This window comes from Leopardus geoffroyi, chromosome B4, assembly GCF_018350155.1.
Source record: "Leopardus geoffroyi isolate Oge1 chromosome B4, O.geoffroyi_Oge1_pat1.0, whole genome shotgun sequence".
NCBI classification, from domain to species: Eukaryota; Metazoa; Chordata; class Mammalia; order Carnivora; family Felidae; genus Leopardus; species Leopardus geoffroyi.
The window spans coordinates 43,747,182-43,771,941 of NC_059341.1; the positions used below are offsets into that span (position 1 = coordinate 43,747,182).

A 24,760-nucleotide genomic window follows, 5' to 3' on the forward strand; every position below is an offset into this window, starting at 1 on the left:
TTTCATATGTTAAATGTCATTTATTAACTAACTTTCTTTGATATAGTAGAGAGAGTGTATGCACACTTGCTCGTAAGCAGGGGAGGGGCAGGAGAAGGAGAGAGAGAATCTTAAGCAGACCCCACACCTAGTGCAGAGCCCGATTTGGGGCTCAATCTCATGAGCATGAGGTAATGGCCTGAACTTAAATCAAGAGTCAGATGGTCAACCAACTGACAGCCAGGTGCCCCAACTTGATGTGTTATATAAGCACTACCGTATATGGGTCTGGTGATCCGGGAAAAGTCTGGGCTAGAGATGGAAATTTCATTTTGATATGAATTTCTTCGTAAAAATGTAATTAGGTAAGGATATTATAGAGGGAAGATGTGGAGAAAATAAAGACCGAAGTTTCGAAGCCACATGCAAAATGAGAATGGGGATTGAATAACTGATAATTCAGACGAAAAAATATGTTCCTTCTATCTTCTCAGTTTCTACAACATTTCATTTTCTCTATTAGCCTTCCTAAATCTCTGAGAAATAGTACTATACCCACCCGAATGAACACACACACACACACACATACACACACACACACACACACACCCCTCTGGGACACACGTGGCCCTCTGGACTTTGATATATTCTGAGTTCAAACTTCATGTGGTGTCTTTCCGTCAGAGAAATGGAGACTGATTTCCTGCAGTGTGGGTTACAGTTGACAAATCCACGGATTAATTTTCCCACAATTTTGTTCAGCTATCTTAATTTGAGACACCTGGGCACATTTCATGCTCCGGGTCCGCCATTTTTCTTCTACTGAAAACCTATGAAGGAAGAAAATGGTTATCTTTACAACAGCATATGTCCAGAGACTAAAGAGGGCCTCAGAAAATATTTTCGAATTTTTAAAATAAAAACATGAGTATTTAAACAATTTAAACAATATACAATATGGTGAATAAGGTAATTCTTCCCACCCTCAGTTTTATTTTGCAAGGGAAGTTAATAGTTAAGCAGTAGTAGTCAAGGTTATATGGATAATGCTAAAATGGCACTTCTGGTTTTGTTCATTTAAAAACTGTTGAAAAGAGCAGAAATTTACATTTTGTAAACTATACTTGTGGTCTTTTTTTTTTTTTTAAGAGAGGGAGAGAGAGCATGAGTAGGGGAGGGGGCAGAAGGAGAGAAAAAGAGAATGTTAAGCAGTCTCCATGCTCAGTGAGGAGCCCCAAAAGAGGCTCAACACCACGATCCTGGGATCGTGACCTGAGCTAAATCAAGAGTTGGATATTCAACCACCTGGGCCACCCAGGTGCCCCTAAACTTGTGCTCTTACAAGAGATTTCACACTGGTTAATTTGCCTCTTTAATAAAATAAAAGGACGCTATTGGCAAATCCTGCTTCCCATCCCTAAATCTTCTGAGTGCGTGGAGTGAGATGTCTTTTTTTCCTCGACTTTCCGAGTAGACCATTTTATATGCATATTTGTCAGATCATATGATTCGGTAGGGAAATTTAGACCTGTTTCCTCAGTTCAAGCCCAACAGCATCAGACGACTCTTTCTTGTCATACAGTATGGGATTAAAATCACAAAAAAGCTAAAATACAATAAACTCACAGATGGGAGTCAAAAGGGTTGTTGTCTACCCAGGTCCATGATTCCCCTCCAGGTGGAATAGTCAAGCCAATCCAGTAAAACGCTCCAGTATTTAGGTGCTTCCATAGGAAACTCTAAAGAGAATAGGAAATGTTATAGGAAACAACTGATTGATTCTTATAGGTACAAAAAATAAATTTCTCAAGAGGACCTTTTGTATGCTGGTCCTACACGAGAAGCAGGGATTGAACTTCACGCTTTCCTAACAGATCATACTGGAGGGAGAAAGGACTGCACTACAATGTCGTAAAGTATGCGTGGTTGCCGGAGATCCTAAGACTGCGAGGATAAGCTTCCAAATTTGAGTCCTGGCTCGACGATTGATTGCTGTGCATCTTGGCACCGTTGTTGAATCTTTTTACTTGTGCTTTCCCCAATCTCTGAAACTCAGATTACAGTAGTACCTATCTCAAAGAGCTTTGGTATTAAATAACATTATTCTACACTGCTTGGAACATAATAAATTCTCATTACATAAATGTTAGTGGTTATAACTACTTACAGGTAAGAAATAATAGATAGAAGCAAGAGAATATACAGGGAAGAAAGGAAGCAATATCTGAGCTGACGTGGTACATATTGTTCATAGTTTCTTAACAACTTTTTCTATAGTAATAAAACCCCTGAGCCATCTCTATGGCCAGACATAGTAAGGATATGTTTCCCGGGCTCCCTTTTGGCTAAGTGTGACAATGTGACTAATTTCTGGCTAATGGAACACAATTCAAGCGCTACTGAAATTCTAATCAAGCACGTAAAAGGTAGGGCTGTATCTTTCCATTCATTATTTCCTTCTTTTCTGATGGCTAGAATGTCCATATGGTGGTCCATCAACCGGAAATCGGTGGACACAGACAGCACTCTACGGACAAGACTAGGAATCCATAGCTGTACGGACTAAAACGTGAGTGACATAACCAATTGCATAGAGGAATAGATACATTTTCCCCCTATTTTAACACTTCAACATTGGAAACATCAGACAATCCCTGGCTCATAGTAGTTTAAGTGGGAGTTTTGTTTTTGCTTTCTAATTGTCCTAACGCTTTTAAGTGTACTAAAAGGATATCTTATAAGTGAAACTGTTTTAGAGTCAATAAAGTGAACATCTACCTTGTTTAAGCTACGGTGATTTTGGTTCTCTGTCACATGCAGCTGAACTCGTAGGCTAAATGTCATAACTGTTTGTAAGAAAATAAAGTCATTATGCACGCATACAAGACAACGTAGTGTTGTTCCATTGAATTCTCTTTGCGCTATGGTAAAAAAAAATCAGTTGACTAAATTTTTGTAGGTCTGCTTCTGGCATCTCTGTTCAGTGTCACTGGTCTATCTGTCTTTTGCCAATTCTACACCATATTAGCTAATTTTGCTTTATAGTAAGACTTGAGATCGAATGGTGTATATCTTCCATTCTTCTGCTTGCTTTGGGCCTAGTTTGTTCTTTTCGTAGTTTCTTTTTTTTTTTTTTAAGTAGTGTAGATGATTGATTTTACATTATTTTCTTTTCAAACATAAGCACTTAATGCGATAAATTTCCCTCGAAGCTCTGCTTAAGTTGAAACCTGTAAATTCTGACACATTAAGATGTTGTTTTTATTCAATTGACAATATAGTTTAAAAATTTTGCTCTGATCGCTTCCTTTTTGACCCAGTCGTCATTCAGAAGTGTGTTGCCGAATTTTCAAACGTTTGGGAACTTTCCGAACACTATTCAGTTCCTAATTACCAGTTTAATTTTCTGAAGGTCTGAGATGCTTTGTATAAGATCTATTTTTGAAGATTTTAAAAGTTGATTAAGTTCCCATATATGGTCTGTCTTCATCAAAGTTCCATGTGTTTTGAAAAAAAAAAAAAAGTGTTTTCTGATGCTGTTGGATACAGATTTCTATAAGATCAATTAGGTTTAATTGGTTTATAGAGTTGGCTATTTATTTATTTGTTTATTTATTTATTGGGTTGTTTTTTCAGTTACTCAAAGTGACATGTTGATAACTCCAATAGTATTTGTGGATTCCCCATTTCCTCTTAGTTCTATTAGTGTTTACCTTGCTGATATATATATATATATATATATATATATATATATATATATGTGTGTGTGTAAAATAAAATATATACATATGTAAAATAAAATATATATATACATATATATATATATATATATATATATATATATATATATAAATTGACTCCTGTTGTGGGATTCAAGGGCCAAAGGGTGGAATATTATGGACCAAATTGCATCTCTCCAAAATTCCTATGTTGAAGCCCTGACCCCCAGGACTTCAAAATATGACTGCATTTGAAGTCAGAGCCTTTAAAGAGCTGATTCAGCTAAACTAGGGCTATTAGCGTGGATCTTAATTCAATCTGACTGCTGTCCTTATAAGAAGAAAAATTTGGGCACATGGAGAGACACAATACACCCACACAGAGGAAAGACTATGTGAGGACGCAGTAAGAGGTGGCCGTCTGAAAGCCAAGGAGAGAGGCATTGGCCAATACCTTGATCTTGGGACTCAGCCTTCAGAACTGCAAGAAATTCATTTCTCTTGCTTAAGTCATTAAGTTTGTGGTCCTTTGTCACGGCTGACCCAGCAACCGCATACAACTCCTTTATCATTTTGCAGTATTCCCCCACTTTTTTTTTTTTTTTGCTTCTTTGTTTGTTTGTTTGGAGTGTCCTGTTTCTTTGGGTCCTTTTATTTACCTCATACCCAATGATTTGACGCTAACTTGACTTGACAAAACCCACCGGTTTTGTGCGTAGTAATGAAACGAGGTTACTAGTTTGTCCTAGGGTTGAAGTTAATCGTTAGGAGGGTGGGTTTCTCATCTGTTGCTGCTCTGGTAATCCTCGGTGCACCTCGGGTTTCAAATTCCTGCCGTGGCATCTTGTGTTCAGTGGTTTTGGTTTGTCTGTGTGACAGGGAAATGTCTCCTTGACCTGAGAATTTAAGTCTCCCTTCTCAGCATGCCTCATGAAGATCTCTTTGCGCATTCTTCTCCCTCCCTTGTCCCTCTCCCTTCTTGACTTCCTATTTGAAACTTGTTAGCTTGATAGTAAAAGGCAGCGGAGGCAATGGTCTTTCTTGTTCTGATTATGCCTCAGTCTTAGGCAGGCACTCACCCCTGTCTTTGTGCCGCTTTCTCTGTTCTGCTGCCCCTCCTCTGAATGTAGTCATGGTCCCATTGTGTATTCTCGACACTCCCACGGGAGTATTTTCGGTTCCCAGTCCTCTTTCTCACCTGCAGTGGGTTTCACCAGCGCCGTAAAGGCAGCTGTCCTTGTCACCGGCATGCACATTAAGGCTTTTGTGCCATTGCACAGTTAACAGACAGGGGGACAAGGATCTAGGTGGAATTTCTTGCCACTTCCGCATCACTGCTCTTTTCTTCTCCCAGGTCTGTGCCACAATGGACACTTTCTTATGGTTCTTTCCAATCTTTTCTTTTCTTCTTTTAATGTTGATTTGTTTTTGAGAGTAAGAGAGACATGGAGACAGAGCGTGAGCTGAGAAGGGCAGAGAGAGACGGAGACACAGAATCTGAAGCAGGCTCCAGGCTCTGAGCTGTCAGCCCAGAGCCCTACGCGGGGCTCGAACTCACGGACGGCTAGATCGTGACCCGAGCTGAAGTCGGACGCTCAACCCGACTGAGCCACCCAGGTGCCCCACAAAACTTCAATTTAAATTAAGCCAGTTAGAGAAATATGCTGCTCAAGGAAGAAGGTCCTTAATGAGGACTATTCTGTATTTCTTTTCTCTCAGCATCATCTTAATTTTAGCTGCCATGATATCTGACTGCAGCCTTTGTGAATATTGCAATAAACGTGAGAGATGAGGGAAGATATTTACCGTCTTATATTTTAAAATGGAATCTAGCAAGCAATGGGGATCCCTGGTGGAGAAGTTAGGTGTAGAGTAGCAAATGAATTCCTCCAATCCATAGCCACTCCCTCCCAAAAAGCTTAAAAATAAACATGTAGTTCAACAATTCATTCAACCAACATTTATGTAGTTAATAGGAATGAGGCTTCACATTATTTTCATAGAAATTTCCAAGTATGTAGCACAATAACTGTAATGAAAAGTGTGAAGGATGCTATAATCTCCAAGTTTGATATCTCACCATATCGATAAAGTCTCGAATCACCATGAGATGTGAATTTTTCATGGCACAGTCATTTTTACTTTCATGCCAAGATTTATTAGCTTCAGCAACCCAGTAACATTTCCCCCCGTGTAGCCTCCAGTCTTTCGAAGGGCATGATTTATGAGCAGTAGAAGAGTTGAAAGAAACTGGAAGGAAAAAGGATAAGTAATTAAAAGAGACTTAGAACTATATCCCTAATACCATATACAAGCTTCTCAAATTTTGTTAAATTATGGTCTAAAGCTTTCTTTGACAAAAGTACATGCTTTTCTCAAGGTGGATTTGGAAAGAATAAAGATTAACAGAATTTCAACCATGTGTATATTCATTCATTCTTCCATTCTTTTTCTGTTTAATTCACTTAAAAATATATCATATTTTCTATCAGCAAGGCAATGTATAAAACACTAGGATCAAGACTGTATAGGGTCAATGCAGACACTGCCTGCACTCAAGTCTCAGGCAGATAAAAATTTTAAAGTAAAATACAAATTAGAGATTTTAATTAGTGGTCCACCTTTACACCAGACATTCTGGGAGTTATCTATCACACTGGAATATATTTTCTTGGACAAAATTTGCATAATAAGTGGCCCCCAAAGCTTAAGATAGATTGATCCTCCCATATAAAAAGGATCTTGACATCCCCAAATGTGCTTGTAACAGGTAGTTTTGATTTATATATGCCAATAGGTTTAGATGATGACACATAGCCATCCTGGATATACCAGTAATTTATTGCCCTTGAAATAAATATCCTTTAAAAACACACATACATATACACAGAAAATGACTTGAAGACACTGAAACATAAACAAAAGCAGGCAGATTTTGGAGGGGAAGTGACACTTGAAATAGGTATGGAAAGGTATATATTTTTTATTTTTACAACTTTTAGCTTAAGACAGCCCAATGTTGGTGCCATGTAGAGTGAGTAAAATTTCAATAGACAATCTGCAGTCTTTTGAGACTAAACAAAACAAAACAAAAACAAAAACAAAACAAAACAAAAAAACCAGAGAACAGAGTTTGAAGCAACCACAGATATTGAAAATGGAGGATGAATCCCATGAAGAAGAAAACATAAAGGATGTGCACCGAGTTCCAAGTATAAAAGTTTTCCAAGTCACTGCCTGATGCATGTGAAAGCTACATTATAGCTAAAGATAAAATAATTTATTTGGGAAAAAAAAAGAATTTGTTTGAGATTTGAGCTACTGCCCAAAAGATAGATATTTTTGTTTGTTTGTTTTAGAGAGCAAAAGTGGGGGAGAGCGGCTGTGGGAGACAGAGAGAGACAGAGAGAGAGAGAGAGAATCTTAAGTAGACTCCACATTCAGTGCAGAGCCCCCATATGGGGCTCAATTCCACATTCCTGGGATCATGACCTAAACCGAAATCAAGAGTCAGACCCTCAACCGCTCAACCAAATGAGCCACCCAGGAATTTCCCAAAAGACAGAAATTTAAATTTGAGGTCAGCTATACCAAGTCCCTGCTAAAATAGGAAAATCAACACTGTTTGGAGAAATACATCAGCATACAGACTTCTCAGCATAGCCTGCACAATATCCAAGGGCACAGTCTCCAAATACTTGACATAAGAAAATCAGGAAAATATGACCGATTAAAAAGAGAAAGGAAATCAATGCAGCACAACAGGAAAATGATGCAGATTGAGAATTATCCCCAAATATTCTAAAGCAGCTGTTCTAATTAGGCACAAGTATGCAAAAGAAAATATGTTTGTAATTAAAAAAAGGGATACTTCTAAGAAATAGAGAATTTTTACTTTTGTTAAGAAATGAAATTTATAATTAAGAAATGCATGATATGCAAATTTCATTAGATTGGGCTTAAAAGCAGAGAATTAGCAGGAAAAAAAAAATGGTTAGGGAACTTGAAATTGTCCAATATAAAAAAACAAGGAAAAACAGTTGGAAAAAATATACAAAGTCTCAACGTTTTACAGGGCAATTTAAAAATATTTAACATACATGAAATTGAAATCCTAGAACCATCGGAAAGAGAAAATAAGGGGAAAATGGTAATAGTTCAATTTCCTCCAAATTATTTAAATATATAAATCTATACTTTCAAGAAGCTAATCAAACCCTAAGCAGGTATTTTTACATACGCAAAAATAAAATAAACTGCTTGCAACAGAGAAAAATCTTGAAAACAGAGAGAAATTGCATGCCATTTATAGGGAAACATTAAAAAAAAGCCCTTTCACATAATGAATTATGGGGGGCAGAATATAGTGAAAAACATCTTCAAATTGTTGAACAGAACCAAGAAACACTTAACTGTAGAGAACAAACTGATGGTTACCAGAGGGGAGGTGAATGGTGGGATGGGTTAAGTAGGTGATAGGGATTAAGAACTGCACCTGTGATGAGCACCAGGTGTTGTATGAAAGTGTTGAGTCCCTGTGTTGTACAGCTGAAACTAATCAGATATTGGTCCAGTGGTTTTGCATTTTCTGATTTGATTCTTGGTCAATTCTTATTACATAAGAATTACATAAGACATTCTGTCTTGCTTTTCTTCTTTTCTTCCTTTATCTATTCTGGTTGCTGTTTTGCTTAAGCAGACATTTTTAATCTATTCTTTTTACACCTCTTCTGTATCTCCTTCTTTATTTTCCTCTCTCTTTCTCTGGATTAAGTGGTAGAGTTTCTATGATTATCTGCTTGGTCAATTTCTCTCTCTCTCTCTCTCTTTTTTTCTTTTCTTTTTCTCTGCCCCTGTCATTTCTGTCTTTGTATGGGATAAGGCTTCTTCCACTACCACCCCATTTTTAAATGTTTTCCAGGGTTACTTCAAAGACCAAATCAAAGCACACCTGGTGGAAGGTCAAAACCACCACGAGTAGAGAGATAAAGCAAACAGAGTCACAACAAGAAAGAGGACACAATACACTCCAAAAAGACCTTCTGAAGGGCCAGGCCCTGGACAGTGTATGACCCCCTTTTATAATAGTAGTGCTCACAGGTGCAGGACATATAACAAGCTATTAGGACACATAAAAGACAGAAAACTAGCCAAAATGGTGAAACAGAAGAAATCTCCTCAAAAGAAACTTGAGAAAGAAATGACAGCTAGAGAATTGCTCAAAACAGATGTAAACAATTTATCTGATCAAGAATTTAGAATAATAGTTATAAAACTAATAGCTAGACTTAATAAAAGCATAGAAGACAGCAGATAATTTATTGCTGCAGAGATCAAGGAACTAAGAAACAGTCATGATGAATTAAGAAATGTTGTAAGTGAGGTGCAAAATAAATTAGATGCAGTGACAGCAAGAATGAAGGAAGCAGAGGGGAGAATAAGTGAAATAGAACATAAAATTATGGAAAATGATGAAGCTAAGAAAAAGAGAGATAAAAAATACTAGAACAAGAGGGGAGAATTAGAGATAAGTGATTCAGTGAAAAGTAATAATGTCTGCATCATAGGAGTTCCAGAAGAAGAAAAGAGAGAGAGAAAGGGTCAGAAGGTTTACTTGAACAAAATATAGTTGAGAACTTCCCTAATTTGGAGAAGGAAGCAGACATCCAAATCTGAGAACTCCCTTCAGATTCAACAAGAGTGGGCCTTCTCCATGGCATATCATAGTGAAACTGGCAAAATACAAAGTTAAAGAGAGAATTCTGAAAGCAGCTAGGGACACATGGGCCTTGACCTACAAGGGTAGACACATAAGTGCAGTAGCAGACCTGCCCACTGAAAGGTGGCAGGCCTGGAGGGAGTGTCAGGAAATATTCAATGTGATGAATAGGAAAAATATGCAGTCAAAAATCCTTTATCCATCAAGGGTATCATTCAGAATAGAAGGAGAGAAAAAGGCTTTCCCAGACAAAAACTGACGGACAAACCAGCCCTGCAAGAGATCCTAGGGGGACTCTGTGAGTGGAACACTGCAAAGACTACAAAGGACCAGAGACATCACCACAAGCATGAAACCTACAGATAACACAATGACACTAAATCCATATCTTTCAATAATTACTCTGAATTTAAATGGACCAAATGCTCCAATCAAAAGGCATAGAGTATCAGAATGGATAAACAACAACAACAACAACAACAAAGAAAACAAGATCCATCTATATGCTGTCTACAAGATACTCACTTTAGATCTGAGGACACCCTCAGCTTGAAAATGAGGGAATGGAGAACCATCTATCATGCTACTGGAAGTCAAAAGAAAGCTGGAGTAGCCATACTTATGTCAGACAAACTAGATTTTAAACTAAAAGCTGTAACAAGAGATGAAGAAGGGCATTATATCATAATTATGGAGTCTATCCATCAAGAAGAGTTAACAATTATAAATGTTTATGCTCCCAATTTTGAAGTACCCAAATATATACATCAAGTAATCACAAACATAAGCAATCTTATTGATAAGAATATGGTAATGGCAGAGGGCTTTAATACTCCACTTACAACAATGGACATAGCATCTAGACAGAACATCAATAAAGAAACAATGGCCTTGAATGATACACTGGACCAGATGGACTTGACAGATATATTCAGAATTTTTCATCCAAAAGCAGCAGAATACACGTTTTTTTTCGAGTGTATATGGAACATTCTCCAAGATAGATCACATACTGGGTCACAAAACACCCCTCAATAAATAAAAAAGAATAAAAGAATTGAGATCATACCATGCATATTTTCAGATCGCAACACAATGAAACTTCAAGTCAACCACAAGAAAAATTTTGGAAAGCCTCCAAATGCATGGGAGTTAAAGAATATCCTACTAAAGAATGAATGGGTCAATCAGGCAATTAGAGAGGAAATTTAAAAATATACGGAAGCAAATGGAAATGAAAACATGACAGTCCAAATCCTTTGGGATGCAGCAAAGGCAGTCCTGAGAGGAAAATACATTGCAATCTAGGCCTATATCAAGAAACAAGAAAAATCCCAAATACAAAACCTAATCACACCTAACCTAATGGAACTTGAAGCAGAATAGCAAAGGCTCCAAAACCAGCACAAGAAGAGAAATAATAAAGACTAGAGCAGAAATAAACAACACATAATCCAAAAAAAAAAAAACAATAGAACAGATCAATAAATCTAAGAGCTGATTTTTTGAACAAATAAACCAAATTGATAAATGCCTAGTCAGACTTCTCGAAAAGAAAAGAGAGGGAACCCAAATAGGTAAAATCGTGAAAGAAAGAGGAGACATCACAACCAACATGACAGAAATACAAAGAATTATTAGAGAATACTATGAAAAATTATATGCCAACAAACTGGACAACCTGGAAGAAATGGACAAATTCCTAGACACCCACACACTACCAAAACTCAAACGGTAAGAAATAGAAAGTTTGAACAGACGCATAACCAGTGAAGAAACTGGAACATTATCAAAAATCCCCAACAAACAAGAGTTCTGGGCCAGATGGCTTCCCTGGGGAATTCTACCAGACATGAAAGCAGAGTTAATATCTATCTTTCTCAAGCTGTTCCAAAAAATAGAAACAGAAGGGAAGTTTCCTGACTCATTCTATGAAGTCAGTATTACCTTGATTCCCAAATCAGAGACCCCACCAAAAAGGAGAATTACAGGCCAATATCCCTGATGAACATGGATGCAGAAATTCTCAACAAGATACTAGCAAATTGAATCCAACAGTATATGAAAAGAATTATTCACCATGATCAAGTGGGATTCATTACTGGGCTGCAGGGCTGGATCAATATTCACAAATCAATCAATGTGATACATTACATTAATAGAAGAAAGGGTAAGAAAGCTATGATTCTGTCAATAGATGCAGAAAAAGCATTTGACAAAATACAACATCATTTCTTAATAAAAATCTTCAAAAAAGTCTGGATAGAAGGAACATACCTTGACATCATAAAAGCCATATATGAAAATCCCACAGTTAATATCATCCTCAATGGGGAAAAACTGAGAGCTTTCCCTCTGAGATTAGGAACACGACTGAGGGATGTCCACCCTCACCACTGTTGTTTAACATAGTGTTGGAAGTGCCAGCATCAGCAATCAGACAACAAAAGGAAATAAAAGTCATCCAAATTGGCAAAGAAAAAGCCAAGTTTTCGCTTTTCACAGATGACCTGATACTCTGTGTGGAAAACCTGAAAGATTTCACCAAAAAGCTGCTAGGAGTGATACATAAATTCAGCAAAGTTGCAGGATACAAAATCAACACACAGAAATCAGTTCCATTTCTAGACACCAATAATGAAGCAACAGAAAGAGAAATCAAGAAATCGATCCCATTTACAGATGCAAAGAACCATAAGATACCTAGGAATAAACCTAACCAAAGATGTAAAAGATCTGTACTCTGAAAACTATAGAAAGCTTATGAAAGAAATTGAAGAAGACACAAAGAAATGGAAAAACATTCCATGCTCATGGATTGGAAGAACAAATATTGTTAAAATGTCAATACTACCCAAAACAATCCACACATTCAATGGAATCCCAGTCCAAATAACACGGTCATTCTTCTCAAAACTAGAACAAATAATCCTAAAATTTGTATGGAACCACAAAAGACTCTGAATAGCCAAAGTAATGTTGAAAAAGAAAACCAAAGTGGAAGGTATCACAATCCCGGACTTTAGCCTCTACTACAAAGCTGTAATCATCAAGACAGTATGGTATTGGCACAAAAACAGACACACAGACCAATGGAATAGAATAAAGAACCCAGAAATGGACCCACAAATGTATGGCCAACTAATCTTTGACAAAGCAGGAAAGAGTATCCAATGGAAAAAAAGTCTTTTTAGCAAATGGTGCTAGGAGAACTGGACAGCAACATGCAGAAGAATGAAACTGGACCACTTTCTTACACCATACACAAAAATAAGTCAAAATGGATGAAAGACCTAAATATGAGACAGGAAACTATCACAACCCTAGAGGAGAAAACAGGCAACAACCTCTTTGACCTCAGCCACAGCAACGTCTTACTTGACATGTCTCCAAAGGCAAGGGAAGTAAAAGCAAAAATGAACTATTAGGACCTCATCAAGATAAAAAGCTTCCGCAGTGCAAAGGAAACAACCAGCACACCTAAAAGGCAGTGGACAGAATGGGAGAAGATATTTGCAAATGACATACTGGATAGCAGGTTAGTATCCAAAATCTATAAAGAACTTACCAAACTCAACACCCCAAAAACAAATAGCAGAAGACATGATTAGACACTTTTCCCAAGAAAACATCCAGATGACCAACAGACACATGAAAAGATGCTCAATATCATTCATCATCAGGGGAATACAAATGAAAACCACATTGGGACACCACCTCACACTGGTCAGAGCAGCTAAAACTAACAACTCAGGAAACAACAGATGTTGGCGAGGATGTGGAGAAACAGTAACCCTTCTGCACTGTTGGTGGGAATGCAAACTGATGCAGCTTCTCTGGAAAACAGTGTGGAGGTTCCTCAAAAAATTAAAAATAGAATTACCCTATGACCCAGCAGTAGCACTACTAGGAATTTATCCAAAGGATACAGGAGTGTTGATGCATAGGGGCATGTGTACCCCAATGTTTATAGCAGTGCTTTCAACAATAGCCAAATTATAGAAAGACCCCGAATGTCCATCTACTGATGAATGGATAAAGACGTGGTGGTATATCTACAGAATGGAATACTACTTGGCAATGAGAAAGACTGAAATCTTGCCATTTGCAACAACGTGGATGGAACTGGAGGGTATTATGCTAAGTGAAATAAGTCGGTCAGAGAAAGACAGATATATGTTTTCACTCATATGTGGGATTTGAGAAACGTAACAGAAGACCATGGGGGAAGGAAAGGAGAAAAAATAGTTCCTAACAGAGAGAGAGGCAAACCATAAGACACTCTTAAATACAGAGAACAAACTGAGGGTTGATGGCGGGGGAGGAAGGTTGATGGGCATTGAGGAGGGCACTTGTTGGGACGAGCACTGGATGTTGTATGTAAATGATGAATCATGGGAATCTTCTCCCAAAGCCAAGAGCATGCTGTATACAGTGTATTTTAGCTAGCTTGACCATAAATTATATTTTTAAAAAAAGACACCAGCAACAATGCAACTAGGACTTTAAGGATACATTTAATAAGAAATTATTTTATTTGTACTTCTATATTTCTAATAGTAGATACTTTGACTAGATAGTATGAACCAGTGCTTCTTAACCATTTCTGTATTATGGAATATAAAAAAATTTCTGAAATGTAGCAAGACAAAAAAATAAAAGTCTATGGTTTACCAATTAGTCACCTAGATCTTTATAGCTCAAGAAGCTTAAGGCATACAAATGCTAAGGCACAGTGTTGAAAAAACTCTCTTTTAAAGATACTTTTCTAGAAGATAATTATATCCTAAAAGAATTAGATAAAAAAGTATTGCTTAGAAGAGTCCGGGTGACTCAGTCAGTTAAGCATCCAACTCTTGATTTCAGCTCAGGTCATGATCTCAGGGTTGTGGGATCGCACCCCACATAGGGCTCTGTGCTGCTGGAGATAATTTGTCTCCTTCTCCCTTTCCTGCTTGTGCTGTCTCATTCTCTCCCTCCCTAAAATATGAAAATAAAAATGAAAATAAAAGTATTGCTTCGCTCGTAAGAAATAAGGAAAATTGCTGAAGGGAGGCACTTAGCTAGAAGTCGAATAGGAAGCATTTCCATAAACGAGTTCATAAAGCAAGGTTGCCCTCAAAGCTAATCATTTATTTGTTTATTTATATCTTAACACGTGTGTGTTTATTTATTTATTTATTTTAACGATATTCAGTGCCCATCCATGATAAAAACTCTCAGCAAACTTGGAATAAAGGTAACTTCCTTAATCTGATTAACATATAGAAAGTATTATACTTAATGGTGAAATACTGAAAGTTTTACGTTTTTTTTTCTGAAAGTTTTACTTTTTTAAAATTTTATTTTTTAATTTATGTGTATTTTGTATTAAATTCATTTATTTTTAAATTTACATTCAAGTTAGTGAGCATATAGTGCTATAATGATTTCAGGAGTAGATTCCCGTGATTCAACCCCCAGTGCTCATCCCAACAAGTATCCTCCCTAATTCAAAGCTAATGATTTATATCAGTTCTAGGGTCCTAAATCCAGACCTTGGGTTTGCTGAAAAGTGATAGAGTGAGCCAGTGAGATTCTGGTTAGTCCAGTTTCTTCAATTATTTTTTTTGACATTTATTTATTTTTGAGAGAGAGAGAGAGAGAGAGAGAGAGAGCGTTAGTGGGGGAGGGGCAGAGATAGAGGGAGACACAGAATCTGAAGCAGGCTCCAGGCTTTGAGCTGTCAGCACAAAGCCTGACTGGGACTTGAACCCACAAACCGTGAGATCATGACCTGAGCTGAAGTGGGATGCTTAACCGACTGAGCCACCCAGGAACCCCAGTCCAGTGTTTTCAAAAGCATCTCAAGTCATTTAATCATTAGCCCCTCACTACCTCCCCACAGATGAAAATGCAACCAATCTTTGCAAGAAAGTATTTTTCTTTTAGAAATTCCATCAATTGAAATCATTCAAATGAGAATAAAAACATATCAAATGCTTTAAAAAACAAGCCACGTTGCAGGATACACAAACAGCAGATTTGGCCACCAAAGACTTTAGATATTTAATTCATCATATGTATCAAAAATCATAATGTTTTAAATTATTTAAAGAATAAAAGAATAAGTAGAAAAATGATCAGATAACAGGAGACTATTGAAAGCTAACACAAGTGTGATTGAAATTAAGTCCTTAGAATTGAACACTATAATCCCTGAAATCAGACTCCATGAATGAGTCTGTAGTTTAGACCCAGGAAAAGAGAGCATGTGTGGACTGCAAAACATGTCTGAATACATTGCCTTCAGCACAAATCGATAACTTTGAGGACACAACGGGATGCTAAGAGAAATGGAGGGTAAGCCTATTGCACATCTAACTTAAATTCTAGAAAGAAAATAGAGAGAAGGTAGACAAAAATTAGAATGGATGGCTGAACAGATCTATTTTTATTTTACATATTTTAAGTTTTATTATTTTCTTAAGATCAAATTTAGAATTGATGTTCTTTCCTGATGAATTGATCTAGGAATCTAGGAGAGGTGACATACATCTATCGCAATAGGATGAGGATTAGAAAACAAGTCTAACAAAATTTAAAGCTAGAGCTTTATTTAATAACACTAGTATGACCTGTGTCCCCGGTATAGTACATTATAGTACTCTTGCTCTGGGGATGGCGTCCCACAAAATTTTCCTTCAGTGTCACACCAGTTAAAAAAAAAATTTAACATGTGTTGCATCAGACAGCTTTTAGAATGTGGTCAAGGGGGCTTGGAAATATCAAAATCCAATTTAACGTTTTAATGAATTCTCAGAATTTGAATGTACTCTGTATTATGGACTGGTAAGCCTTTCTAATAGAATTATACCTGGATGTTCAGAAGAATGGTATATAGTTAAAATTAAATTAATAGATTTAAACATGTAATAAGGTCTCTGGAAAATAGAAAGCAGAAAGCCTAAAAGTAATTGAGTGTTTTCTTGACTTTTAAAAGTATGCAGGGGCGCCTGGGTGGCTCAGTTGGTTAAGTGTCTAACTTCGGCTCAGGTCATGATCTCACGGTTCGTGGGTTCGAGTCCCACGTGGGGCTCTGGGCTGACAGTGCGCAGCCTGCTTGGGATTCCCTCTCTCCCTCTGTCTGCTCCTCTCCCTCTCTCTCTTTCTCTCTCTCAAAAATAAATAAACTTTAAAGAAATAAAAGAATGCAAATACATTCATATGAGACAGCAAGAGAAAGACCAACGTAAGATTACCATTTATAATTATTTTGCATTTAATAACATCACCTGGTAAGAAAAAAAAAAACTACCTTGGATAATCATGGACTTTAAAAAGGAAACTATTTTGATCACATTCTACATCCGCACATGCCCCAATAGAAATAAAAAGAATAAAATGCAAGTATTTCAATGAAATACCTTTACATTTAGTTAGAACTCTATATAAGCTCATTTTTCTCCTTTGCCTTGTAACTCTGAGTATTTTTGTCATGGAATGTAATGGGTCTATAGAAAGTAATGATCTCAACCATACCTCTGCAGGTGCAGAGGAACCTTTCTATTCAGATATATTCAGGAAAAACCAAAGCTACTGTCAATGCCTGGCTACTCAGGGATTAGACAATATATAGTAATGTTACCTATTGAGGCGATTTTTCCAGATTTATTTTCCCCGGCACAGAATTTCTCTTTTGATTCATCATCCATTGTATTATGTCTTGCAGATTTGAACTGGGAAACTGATGAAAGAAGAAACATATCTTCCTAACTAAATAAAAAACACAAAACCATTGGGTGCTAGTGACTAAAGTTCAATCATGTAGAAACTCTATAGGAACTTAACTAATTAACATTCTAAGGGGAAAAACAACATTATTTTCCCCAAGATTTGGACTTTCCTTTGGACTCTTAATCTTATTAATGTTAACTTTAGTGAAAATGAATATGATCTGGGACCAGATGTTGTTCACCTGATTTTTTCCAGGAGGCTTCATACTTATTTTAATAAGCACAAAATAACCAGCCATGGATATAAGCCTCATTTGGAGAGTTTGCGTTTAATGAAACACAATTATATCAAGTGTTAAGGACACTTGTTTCAATCAAGTGTCACCTGATTCAGGGAAAGGATTTTATTTTCTTCTACGAGTTTATTTATTTATTTTGAGAGAGAGAGGGAGTGCGTGCATGCACATGCGAGTAGGGGAGGGGCAGAGTGAGGGAGAGAATTGGGGTTCCATCCCATGAACCATGAGATCATGACCTGAACTAAAATCAAGAGTCAAAGAATCAGATGCTTGAGGCACCTGGGTGGTGCGGTCAGTTAACTGCCTGACTCTTGATTTCATGATCAAGAAATGATCTCATGGTCATGATCTCAGGTCATGATCTCATGGTTCATGGGATGGATCCCCGAGTCCAGCTCTGTGCTGACAGCACAGGCCTGCTTGGAATTCTCTCTGTCTCTTTCCCTCTGCCCCTCCCCTACTCATGTTCTTTCTCTCTCTCACAAAATAAATAAGTAAACTTAAAAAAAAAAAAGAAAAAAGAGTCAGGTCCTTAATCAGCTGAGCCACCCAGGCTCCCCTTAGGGACAAGATTTTATATGTTTTGATTTGGTTCATAATTGTTTCAATACTTTGCATGTAAATACTATATATAGAAGTATAGGGTGAGCCCGGAATACTTTTTCTACAATGACGAATATTTCTGTCTTTCTGATGGCCATTGAACTGAAATTACCTTTGGTAATTTATAATTTCATAATAATGTGTATTAGGCAATTAAATATTTAAAATCTACTTTGGTAACAATTCTATTGGTAAAAAATACGTTTTATTGACAAACTGATGTTTTAGTAACGAACAAATCTATTAGCTTAACATAAAAACATATATAGAATAGGTTTTTAATGCTAATTATTTTTGCTTCCCTCCTCCCTAATTTTATAGCTGCAATTAGACAATAGACTAGTTATATTAAACTAATGAAACAACTGATCTTTCTGGGGTTTTGGGTGTTCATCTCAACTAGAGGCTCGACCTGGACTTCTAGGCCTTTCCCATTCTCGAATTTTATCACTGTGCCTATTTCTTCATAACTTCCAAGGCCATTCATAATTGCTAATACCATTTACAAGGATTCTTGACGTAGGCAGGTATGCCTTGGCCTGTTCTAGAGTTTGATTTAATCTGGAAACCTGGATTCCTTGCAATATATACAATCTGTGTGTTACCTTAGTTCTATAGCCATTGGTGAAGAACTTTTCTCCAAGCATTTATTCAATAATTAAAAATATTTGCCATATGAATAATTGGATTATGCTCAGTTATGTTCAAAGTACATGAGTAGAGTTTTTAAATGGTTTATTAGGAAATGTTTTCACCTATTGATTTAAGATTGATAGTGCCCAGGACTAGCTCATGTGAATAAACTTACAAATTTAAACTTATAAATTTAATTTCCTTTCATCGGAAAATAGATTTAGAGCAGCTTGTGTATATCTCAATATCAAACTGCATTGTGCAGTTAGATCATAGAATATAAATATATTCTTGACATCTGTTTCTTTTATCAATGAAAAGAATCCACAATTATATCACATACTGAAGTTCTCTGGAGAATCTTTCATTTTAATTGTTTCAAATTTCATACTTTTTGTGAAGCTGTACTGCATTGTTTAGGGAACCGTTGAACAGCAAACACAATTACAACAGGTCACTAGAGAAAAATACTTCAGGATAAATGAATAATACTGATAATTACTTACCCAAAATGCTCAACACAATTACTATTACAAGAAGGATGATGATAATTGCACATCCAACTTTCAAGAAAATTCCATGATGGTGAGTATCTACAAAATTGGGTAGATTGGAGAGATAAAATTGGATAGTAACTCCAGCAGATATTTCCTTATATGGTGAGAGGTAAGAAGGGGCTCAATAAATTTTCTTGGTTATCATGCTTCTAAGTTACTCTCCTTTGAAATATATAGACCCAGCTTCCTTTTTGCGGGTGCATGCACACACACACACGCACTCACGCAGAACATATACACTTTTCTGGTTTGTGAAGAGGGGACTTATAAAACTTTGAATAGGTATGAATTTTTGTTTGTGGGTTCATTGCACTTATTACACAGCATTACAATGATCTACTGTTTGCAGTCCTAAATTTTTATATAAGACTGAGACTCTCCAGATTCTTTAATAAGTTTATTGGCAGCACCCACTGATGTGGATTGATCCATTCTTTTCTCTCCTATGTAACATGCCTACATACTGTGACACATAACTGTGCTTTCATATGTTTCATTCATTTTTACTTTAAAATAAAGTACTCTTAGAGATGACCTCACCCAACATCTGCACATTAATGGGGATATTCAAGTCCACTGCCACATAGTTATTTGATGACAGAGCTGAGATCAGGCCTCAGCTGTCTTGACTGACCACCAAACCAGTAGTTGGTTTGCTGTTCACTCTATCTCATTGTCTTTGGAGTAGTCAAAAGATAATAATAAATCACAAAAAAAGGACTTATTAGCTTTGGCTGATAATTAAACCGACAACCTCTAATCCAAAATAATTGCAGCATATCAATTCCACTAGATAGATGATATATACACTGAGAAAGTAATAAAATAATTAATGTTGATACATAATCAATTACAAAGTCAAGCGTCAAGACCGGTTAACCTGCATGCTTATTTAGTGGCATATTATTATTTAAAAAAATTTTTTTTAACGTTTATTTATTTTTGAGACAGAGAGAGACAGCGCATGAACGGGGGAGGGTCAGAGAGAGAGGGAGACACAGAATCGGAAACAGGCTCCAGGCTCTGAGCTGTCAGCACAGAGCCCGACGCGGGGCTTGAATTCAGGGACAGCGAGATCATGACCTGAACCGAAGTCGGCCGCTTAACCCACTGAGCCACCCAGGCGCCCCAGTGGTATATTATTTTAAAGTGCTTTGTTCTATGTTCAAATTCTTACTGTTATTGAATAAAACATCTTTAGTGGGATTTTAATTGTCAGAAGATAAAAAAGGCTGTGTATTTTCATTTATCATGTAAAACAATGAGAATGGTGCCAGTCAAGGTATAATCTCAAGAAAAATGTGATGGTATCCCTACACACGTTTTTAATATAAAATAGACATGTTTTTAATAACATGTTTCAGGTTACAGACCTAAAAACTTACAGAATAAAATTTCAGATTTTGTGAAGGGACTGACATAAGGGATGTTAGCTCATTTTTTTGGCCCTCAAGGTACGATTTACCAAAAGTGTGAATTTCTCAATTTTAGCCTAGGATATTCTCAGTGGCATCATACTTTTTCCCTTTTTCACTTCAGCTCAATTTCATCATGACCACCCTCTTTGTTTTATATCTTAAAGAACAAATGAACCTATAATATCTATTGAGTGTCTCATGAGATCCATTTATTTATTTATCCGTTTATACATTCATCCACTTACCAAGCATCTACTGATGGCCTGTTAGGTCCTTGGTACCATGTGAGGTGTTGGGGATGCAAAGATTAAGAGATTAGGGACAGGGTCTCAGCATTTTTGAGGCTCTGAAGAAGTAAGGAACATGGTAACTTTAAGGAGCAAAGAGAACGACAATAGCCAGAGCAAATTAAGTAAAACATACGGAGTTAGAAGAAGACTAAGAACCTGACATATCATATGTAGGGCTCTAGAGGACATGACAATTCAGTGTACCAAACAATTTTTTCCCTCTACTGTGATATGACACATGAGAACAGAAGTTGTATTTATCCAACACTAGGGATATGCAGTGAAAGAGTAATAAAGTATTTGATTTCTGGTCATAAACACCATTGTGGGTAAGTAATTTAATCTTTATATATTTATGTTTTCTCTCTTTAATACTGGAATATTGAACTAGATGGCATTAAAGATGTTATCTCCAAATCTCTAAATCTGGAGGGAAGTAAAGTTCTATCTGTAAACAAAAAGGAAATCAAACCCTGGAATGTAGAATTGAAAACACTTGTTTAGTTGCTTGAAGTGAGTTAAATTTTGCTAGAAAAATGGACTAATACGGGGCGCCTGGGTGGCTCAGTCGGTTAAGCGTCCGACTTCAGCTCAGGTCACGATCTCGCAGTCCGCGAGTTCGAGCCCTGCGTCAGGCTCTGGGCTAATGGCTCAGAGCCTGGAGCCTGCTTCCGATTCTGTGTCTCCCTCTCTCTCTGCCCCTCCCCTGTTCATGCTGTGTCTCTTTCTGTCTCAAAAATAAATAAATGTTAAAAAAAAATTAAAAAAGAAAAATGGACTAATAGTGTGAGAATTTTCACAATGGGAGAATAAGAATGCAATTCTATTACACGTTATTTTTCAAATTAAGTTCTATCTTCTCATCAAAAAAGAAAGCACCCAGTGTAGGGAGAAAAGAAAGCAGATAAGCTTCTATTGGGCAAGTTAGAGAGGTGACATTTAAAAGTAGGGAATAATATGCTTTTGCAATCAGAGAAAATCACACATCAGTTTCATTTCATAACAAATTTAAAAATATAAAAGAAGAAATACATTCTGTGGAAATATAGAAAATCATACATTATATTCATTCTACAAGGGCAAACGCAATGAGGAGATTTTAAATTACATAAATATTTTATATAAACTATTTTTTATTATTATTTTTAATTATTTTTTAATATGAAATATATTGTCAAATTGGTTTCCATACAACACCCAGTGCCCATCACCCACTTTCCCCTCCCTCCCACCCCCCATCAACCTCTATCCTAGAGAAAAGAATGGAAATGCAACATGAAATTTTCCCTAGTACTTTGGAGGATAAAAGACACATTGAATTTTAAAATCTATCAGTTTTGAGTGGTTTGTGATTAAGGTGCAATGTTATCTTTAGCTATATGCCTATCTCTTCATATTCCAAAAATATTCTATTACTCAGATAGTCACTAATTCTAAACTTCATGAAATAAAATACTAGCATTTCATGTCTCCTTAGTTTAGTTTAACATTGTTACCCTATCAATTTGCAAGTTTCAAAAAGATAATTAACAATGTGAATAGTAGCCAGGAATTTTCCCCTCTGCATAAATAAATGTATCATTCTATATTAAAAGGGCAGGTTTAATCAGGGGTATATAAAGTGTAGAGAAAAAAGGGGTCATGAGTACAGATGTCACTGTATGAGTATAAATGGTCACTGCAAGAAATGCAAAGAGTAGAAAGTTTACAAAAGCCAAAAGCGAAGTTCTGTGTATTAAGAATAGAATTATATATAACACCCAGTGCTCAGCATAAGTGCCCTCTTTAACATCCATCACCCATTGAACCCATACCCCCACCCCCACCTCCCCTCCAGTAACCCTCAATTTATTCTCTATAGTGAAGAGTCTGTTTCCTGGTTTGCCTTTTTTCTCCACTCCCCCCACCATGTTGATCTGTTTTGGTTTTTAAAATGGCACATATGAGTGAAATCATAGGGTATTTGTCTTTCTCTGACTGACTTATTTCACTGAGAAAATACTCTCCAACTCCATCCATGGTGTTATATGTGAGTGATAAATCACTAAATTCTACACCTGAAACTAATATTATACTGGATGTTAACTAACTGGAATTTATAAAAATTTGAAAAAGAAAAGCATAAATTACAATGAACTTTATGAACATTTGTTTCATTGAAAACATTCACTCTTATCTTTGCATTTTTCTATTTTTTAGTAAGACATATACAAGCACAGGACAGAAATAAAGGAGATTAGAAGTAAAATATTAATTTTTGAAGGACCCCTAAATCCAACTTACCAGATTTCTGAAGCGAAGATGAATTTCCTAGAGAAAAAACCCCATCAGTTTTAATATCCGCATAGATTATATCTCCAGCCATTGCACGTATTAAAAAAAGAGAGAAGACCAAAAATGAGGTTCTGCTAAGGGAGTCTCATAGTTCTGCAAATACATTTCCGGTAAGTCAAATAAACTGAGATGAACAATTTTCTTTTGCTCTCCCAAATTTGGTGGATTTCTTCTATGAATAAGTGACAAAGCAATGTGTTCAGTCTTACCAATCAAGGCAAGAGATTTCCAAACACTTCACGATAGGGAAGAAAACTACTCTTCGTACAGGAGTTTCTTGCTCTACAGTTAGTTTTCTGCCTAAATTTGGAATAGTTTTCACTTTTGATATTACCACGGATGACCTCCTGCCATTTTTTCTTCTATAAACTACTTCCTCTTTTAGTTCAGACATATGTTCTCTGGCAGAAATTCTGTGACCATTCAGCATTTTCTCCAAAGTGGAATAGCAATTTGGAAGGGAGGACAAAGAAAAAGAATGATTTGAAAAAAAAATGTTTATTTATTTTGAGAGAGAGGGAAAGCATGAGCAGGGGAGGGGCAGAGAGAGAGGGAGAGAGAGAATCGCAAGAAGGCCCTGCTGCTGAAAGCACCAAGCCCAACGCAGGGCTTGATCTCATGACTATGAGGTCATGACTTGAGCTGAAATCAGGAGTCAGACACTTAACCGATTGAAAACCGGTTAAACCGATTGGAAACTTAACCGGTACCTGAAAACCAGGGATTTTATAATGGATGTGATAGAAATAACTGATAGATTTCTCATCTTGAAATGCATCATATTTACCTAGGTAATACCTTTTTCACCTAGGTAAAAATTCCCTTAGACCTTTTCCTTCTTTTCTATGTTTTATAATATGAGCATCAAACTGAGTTAAAACATGGATCATGCAGAGGATTTCCAAGCGGATAATTATATTTAAGGCATGGAAATAAATTCTATGTCAAAATAATTCAAGGTTATGCCATTAAAGAAAATAAATCTTATGTTTAAACAAGGTTCATAGAAATTTCCTGTTGAATGCAATGTATAAAATGTAAATTTTGATCTCCTGTTTTTTCTAAAGTTACACTATTATTATAAAGTTACACTATTTTTCTAAATTTTTCTAAAGTTACACTATTATATTAAAGGAAAAAAAATGTAAAAGTCTCAAACAATAACAAAAAAGAAGTCAGTTCTAACAGATAAGGAAAAAAAAGTCGGTCAATTCGTGGAAGATAGAGATATCATCACTGATGAAACGAAGTAGAAGAAAGTGACGTCTAGAATATTCATAGGGAAATAACTGAGGAGAGAGCCCAACTACCTGTGAAATTCTCATAAGACTCAGAGGTCAGAAATGCCAGATATGAAAAATGACAGAAAGCTTTAGTTCATAAGCAGTAGATTAAATGGGCTTCTGTACCGGAAGGAATTGGTTTCTTCAATATTCACCCAAATACGTTGCATGGAATTATTTAAACTGTAGTCATCCTTAATCCCTCAGACCC

The 24,760-nt window shown here is 36.5% G+C and overlaps 1 protein-coding gene across 2 annotated transcripts; it reads right to left on the minus strand.

Moving 5' to 3' along the window:
• LOC123590691 (killer cell lectin-like receptor subfamily F member 1) lies at nt 1–23,598 on the minus strand. 2 transcript variants are annotated; one of them, XM_045464124.1, is made up of 6 exons: nt 23,216–23,585; nt 19,174–19,260; nt 17,045–17,143; nt 5,779–5,948; nt 1,606–1,718; nt 1–809 (listed from the first exon to the last, which is right to left on the minus strand). In XM_045464124.1, the coding sequence occupies exons 1-6, from the start codon at nt 23,295–23,297 to the stop codon at nt 695–697; spliced, it is 666 nt and encodes a 221-aa protein (XP_045320080.1). In that variant the 5' UTR covers nt 23,298–23,585; the 3' UTR covers nt 1–694. The 2 variants fall into 2 exon arrangements, with proteins under 2 accessions (XP_045320080.1, XP_045320081.1); XM_045464125.1 differs by lacking the exon at nt 19,174–19,260 and having other exon boundaries at nt 23,216–23,598.
• Nucleotides 23,599–24,760: the final 1,162 nt, after the last annotated feature.